A 6,461-nucleotide genomic window follows, 5' to 3' on the forward strand; every position below is an offset into this window, starting at 1 on the left:
AGCAGGAGACGGTTGCCTCTGCTACCTAGGGTAGTAACCATAGCAAGTTTATTCCATCTGTTCTGCGTGCATGGGCCGAAGAGGAGAAAGAGGATGAGGAGATTGAGAGTCATCCTCCTGATGAGGACAGCAAAGTCTTGTCTTTTGAGACTCTGGCACACATGGCCTTTCCCATGACCCTCGCGTTGTACGCATTTTGTCTAACACCGATTACTGGTTGTTCACCCTTTTCAACCACCCTACAAAGAGAACTTCACATCTCTCATTCCAGTGGTGGAGAGGACTAGCAAAATAGTGCAAAACCAGAAGGTCCTTGTGGAAAAATTGCTTTAAAAATTTCCAGCTGACCATTGGCGTCAGAGTTCGTAGTTCCTTGAGCAACCGAGGAGGGGAGATGAGGGGAACACACAGCAGTTCCAACAGAGGCAGGGCAACACTCTCCAAGGCCTGGGACAGTTTCATGACACCCCGCCAGCACCCTCACCCTGATGTGCGGCCTAGTGTCACAAGAAGGGAAAAGTTTTGGAAGATGGTGAAGGAGTAAGTAGCAGATCGTGTCAGCGTTCTCAGTGATCCCTGTGCCTTACAACTATTGTGGCACAAACTGGCGCTCTACCTCTTGGAGGTGCTGGCCTTCCCCACCGCCAGCATTTTGTCAGAGTGGGTATTTAGTGCTGCTGGGGGCATAATAACTGAAAAGCGCATCCACCTGTCAACTGAAAATGCTGACAGGTTGACTCTTATCAAAATGAACATGGCCTGGATTTCCCCTGACTTCTCTACTCCACCAGAGCAAAGCGGCTGAACATAAAGGCACTTTAAATGTGTCTTTTATGGTGTATTGAATACACTGTATTCCTATGCACCCCATCCACCACAAAAAAGGGTATATGGTTCAATTTTCCTTTTCTCCTCCTCCTCGTCCTCCATCATATCAACATGCTTATTAGGCTGCCCTCGGTCCTAATGTTTTAGAGGCTCAGCTCACTAGCAGGCCCTCACCCCTAATGTTTTAGAGCTTAACCAGCAGGCCCTCGCCCATAATGTTTTAGGTGGTCAGATCAGCAGCAGGCCCTCGCCCCTAATGTTTTAGATGGTCATATTAGCAGCAGGCCCTTGCCCCTAATGTTTTAGAGGGTCAGCTCAGCAGCAGATCCTCACCCCTAATGTTTTTGATGGTCAGATCAGCAGCAGACCCCTCGCCACTAATGTTTTAGAGGTTCAGCTCAGCAGCAGACCCTCATCCCTAATGTTTTAGATGGTCAGATCAGCATGCCCTTGCTCATAATGTTTTTGAGGGTCATCAGCGGGCCATCAATCCTAATTTTTCGAGGGTGTGTATTTGTAATAAAGGGTGTATTGAAGTGCCGGTTTATTGTAATTTTTGGCAGCACTTTCACTTACTGCTTAGGCTTTATGAGTGTAGGAGTCCCACTACCTGAACAATTGTACCACAAGGTGAATGAGGCCCTCCTTTATGTGATATACAGGTTGTATCGGAATGCCTCTTCCCTGTAATTTTTGGCAGCAGTTGCACTTTATATACAAGTAAATATACAGGAAAGAATGTTTCCTTACAATTTTTCCTCTAAAATCGATTTTATCTTCGGTTTTGTGCGCATTATTGTCAGTCTGTAAAAGTGGCGTACTACTCGGACAACATCATTTCCAGCAGCGACCTGCGAGTCCAAGATGCATCCAGACATCCTCCCCATGCCATTTCGGTGGTGTTTCCATCAATTTCTGACCTTTTCATGTGAACCAGACACCCTCCCCTCTTCAGAGCAGGGGGTGCCTGGTTTTATGCTCGGGTTCTCCCATTGACTTTCATTGTGCTTGGGTGCTCTGCCAAGCACCCAAGCATCCCAAAGTGTTCTACTAGAGCAACCGAGCACTTTGGTGCTCGATCAACACTACTTATTATCTGAATGAGGCATGCAGACATCCATGTATTTACTTTCAAAGCATCCTCATTCACATAAATTGAACTGACTTTCAGTTACAGAAATTTCTGTAACAAATCTGTTATATGTGAATGTGGTCATATCCTTTCAAACTTATACAGTATGTTGTGTTTACTTACATTGCTAGATTGTTTGAGTAGTTTTAGTACTATACTGTAGATAGCCCCTTTAATCCATTCCTTTTTGTTGTACTGTACTTTCATATTTTGATCTTTTTTACTTGTTTATATATTTGTTACACAATTATTCCACTGCATTGGACAGGTTATAAAGGAAAATAATAGCATTCTTAATACAGAATGCTTAGTAAAATAGGGCTGAAGGGGTTAAAAATAAATAAAAAATAATTTAACTCACCTTAATCCACTTGTTCGCTCAGCCCGGCTTCTCTTCTGTCTTCTTCTTTGAGGAAAGGGACCTGTGGTGACGTCACTGCGCTCCTCACATGGTCCGTCACATGATCCATCACCATGGTGATGGATCATGTGATGGACCATGTGATGAGCGCACTGACGTTACCATAGGTCCTTTTCCTCCTGGACAGCAAAGAAGAAGACAGAAGAGAAGCCGGGCTGCGCGAACAAGTGGATGAGATGAGTTCAATTTTATTTTTATTTTTTTTAACAACTCCAGCTCTAATTTAGTAAGCACTCTGTATTAAGAATGCTATTATTTTCCCCATCCTGATCATCTCCTAGCAACCATGCGTGAAAATCGCACCGCATCCGCACTTGCTTGCGGATGCTTGTGATTTTCACCCAGCCCTATTCACTTCTATGGGGCCTGTGTTGTGTGAAAAACGCACAAAATAGAGCATGCTGCGATTTTCACGCAAAGCACAAGTGATTCGTGAAAATCACTGCTCATGTGCACAGCGCCATAGAAATGAATGGGTCCGGATTCAGTGCGGGTACAATGCGTTCACCTCACGCATTGCACCTGCGCTGAGATCTCGCCCGTGGGTGAGTTCACATCATAGAAACATAGAAACATAGAATGTGTCGGCAGATAAGAACCATTTGGCCCATCTAGTCTGCCCAATATACTGAATACTATGGATAGCCCCTGGCCCTATCTTATATGAAGGATGGCCTTATGCCTATCTCATGCATGCTTGAACTCCTCCACTGTATTTGCAGCTACCACTTCTGCAGGAAGGCTATTCCATGCATCCACTACTCTCTCAGTAAAGTAATACTTCCTGATATTACTTTTAAACCTTTGCCCCTCTAATTTAAAACTATGTCCTCTTGTAGCAGTTTTTCTTCTTTTAAATATTCTCTCCTCTTTTACCTTGTTGATTCCCTTTATGTATTTGGCAGTTTCTATCATATCCCCTCTGTCTTGTCTTTCTTCCAAGCTATACATGTTAAGGTCCTTTAATCTTTTCTGGTAAGTTTTATCCTTCAATCCATGTACTAGTTTAGTAGCTCTTCTCTGAACTCTTTCCAAAGTATCAATATCCTTCTGGAGATATGGTCTCCAGTACTGAGCACAATACTCCAATTGAGGTCTCACTAGTGCTCTGTAGAGCGGCATGAGCGCCTCCCTCTTTCTACTGGTAATTCCTCTCCCTATATACCCAAGCATTCTGCTAGCATTTCCTGCTGCTCTATGACATTGTCTGCCTACCTTTAAGTCTTCTGAAATAATGATCCCTAAATCCCTTTCCTCAGATACTGATGTTAGGACTGTATCACTGATTTTATATTCTGCTCTTGGGTTTTTACGCCCCAGGTGCATTATCTTGCACTTATCAACATTAAATTTTAGTTGCCAGATTTTTGACCATTCCTCTAGTTTTCCTAAATTCTTTTCCATTTGTTGTATCTCTCCAGGAACATCAACCCTGCTACAAATCTTTGTGTCATCAGCAAAAAGACACACCTTACCATCGAGGCCTTCTGCAATTTTGCTGATAAAGATATTAAACAATATGGGTCCCAGAACAGATCCCTGAGGTACCCCACTGGTAACAAGACCTTGGTCTGAATATACTCCATTGACTACAACCCTCTGTTGCCTGTCCCTCAGCCACTACCTAATCCATTCAACAATATGGGAGTCTAAGCCCAAAGACTGCAATTTATTGATAAGCCTTCTATGTGGGACAGTATCAAAAGCCTTACAAAAGTCTAGATAAGCGATGTCTATTACACCTCCGCCAACTATTATTTTAGTCACCCATTTAAAAAAATCTATAAGATTAGTTTGACATGATCTCCCTGAAGTAAACCCATGCTGTTTTTCATCTTTCAATCCATGGGATTTTAGATGTTCCACAATCCTCTCCTTAAGTATGGCTTCTATTAATTTCCCCACTATTGATGTCAGACTCACTGGCCTATAGTTGCCCGATTCCTCCCTACTACCTTTCTTGTGAATGGACACAACATTTGCTAATTTCCAATCTTCTGGGACGACTCCTGTTGCCAGTGATTGGTTAAATAAATCTGTTAATGGTTTTGCTAGTTCACCGCTGAGCTCTTTTAATAGCTTTGGGTGTATCCCATCAGGCCCCTGTGACTTATTTGTATTAATTTTAGACAGTTGACTTAGAACCTCTTCCTCTGTAAAGACACATGCATCAAAAAATTCATTAGTCTTCTTTCCTAACTGAGGTCCTTTTTCTTCATTTTCCTTTGTAAAAACTGAACAGAAGTATTCATTGAGGCAGTCAGCTAGTTCTTTATCTTCTCCCATATACCTTTGTTCTTTTGTTTTTAATTTGGTAATTCCTTGTTTTAGTTTCCTTTTTTCATTTATGTATCTGAAGAATGCCTTATCGCCTTTTTTCACTGACTGAGCTAATTTCTCTTCTGCCTGTGCTTTAGAAGCTCCTATAACTTGTTTGGCCTCTCTCTGCCTAATCTTATAAATTTGCCTGTCATCCTGTTTTTTTTTTTTTATAATTACTAAATGCTATCTTTTAGTTTTTCACCAATCACCGATATGATTCTGTCAACAGGACTTTGTTTTCCATCCTGCATAACGGAAACCAGACGGATCTGTTATATATGTTCTATTATGATGGATCAAAACGGAATACCTCCTAAAGGCTTCCTTTTTGATTTCCGTCTGTTGGATTCCGTTATTTTCCGTTATTACCATGTTATAACGGAATGCATAACAGTAATGTGAACGCACCCTAATGAGTTTAAAGTACCATACAATGTTCAATACAATTTGTGTTCTACAACCTTCTAAAGGGTCATATAGTATGTCCCTTGTACTGAGATCACTCATAGTGTCTTGGGTCTTACAAAAAGAGTATTTTTTTTTCTTCTATATGCAGGAGAACAATAACACAGCAGTCACAGAGTTTGTATTCTTAGGATTTCAAGTGAGCCAAAGTTTAAGAAATTTACTGTTCATTCTATTCCTGGTGGTTTACTGTGGTACAATATGTGGGAACTTCCTGATCATCACCCTGGTGTCCACCAGCAAGAATCTCCACACTCCAATGTACTTCTTCATATCACAACTTTCCATCAGTGACATGATGTTGTCCACAGCCATTGTCCCCAACATGTTTCACATCCTGCTGAATAATGGGGGGATCATTACGTTTATTGGTTGTATGACTCAGTTTTTTTTTTTTTGTGTCTCTGAAGGATTTGAATGTCTTCTTCTCGCTGTGATGTCTTATGACAGATATGTGGCCATCTGTAATCCTCTTCATTACTCCTCTATCATGACAAGTGAATATTGTGCAAAATTGACCATCATCTGCTGGGTATTTGGGTTTTCTATTATGTTAATTTACACCATAACAACGGCCAGTCTAAACTATTGTGGACCAAATGTCATTGACCATGTATTCTGTGACCTTGTTCCTTTACTGGAACTTGCCTGTTCTAACACCTTTATTATTGATTTAGAAGTTTATTTGCTAAGCTTTCCAATTGTCTTCATCCCAACCACAATCATTGTAATGTCTTATACTTACATTATTTTAGCAGTCTTAAGGATCTCATCCAGTACTGGTAGACAGAAAGCCTTCTCCACCTGTAGCTCCCACCTCATTGTGGTCTCCATATACTATTGGACTATATTCAGTGTTTATGTTGTCCCTACTAAAGGAAAAACAATCACCATGAGTAAAATCCTCTCCCTGCTATATACTGTCTTTACTCCTTTGGTCAACCCCATTATATACAGTCTGAGAAACAAAGACATTTTACAAGCCATAAAGGAAAAACGTCATAAGCGTGTGAGCTGATAAATCATCCACAATATTCTACACATTCTATACATCTCCGAGGTAGGTTTGTACTGACCCATCAGAGGATACTGAACTATGTCTGACGACATCATTGTCCACCAGGTTTGCAAATGACTTTCCACTAATGACTTTCTTTCACATATAACCTATTCACCCAATTTAGTAGCTTACAGATGTAGCACACATTAAATAGCAATGTGCTATGGTATTAGTGTATGGACAGCACACAATGTAATGAGTATAGTATATGCACTGTACATAAACGGCATGGT

At 41.2% G+C, this 6,461-nt stretch overlaps 1 protein-coding gene across 1 annotated transcript; it reads left to right on the forward strand.

Moving 5' to 3' along the window:
- Positions 1-5,253: 5,253 nt before the first annotated feature.
- LOC122919821 (olfactory receptor 10A7-like) lies at positions 5,254-6,186 on the forward strand. The gene has a single exon (XM_044269012.1). It carries the CDS (start codon positions 5,254-5,256, stop codon positions 6,184-6,186), a length of 933 nt encoding a protein of 310 aa, XP_044124947.1.
- Positions 6,187-6,461: the final 275 nt, after the last annotated feature.

Source organism: Bufo gargarizans, chromosome 9, assembly GCF_014858855.1.
Source record: "Bufo gargarizans isolate SCDJY-AF-19 chromosome 9, ASM1485885v1, whole genome shotgun sequence".
NCBI lineage: Eukaryota > Metazoa > Chordata > Amphibia > Anura > Bufonidae > Bufo > Bufo gargarizans.

What these genes read in the sequence shown, in the direction of transcription:
- LOC122919821 (XM_044269012.1), top strand. Translation starts at nt 5,254, where the DNA reads ATGCAGGAGAACAATAACACAGCAGTCACAGAGTTTGTATTCTTAGGA.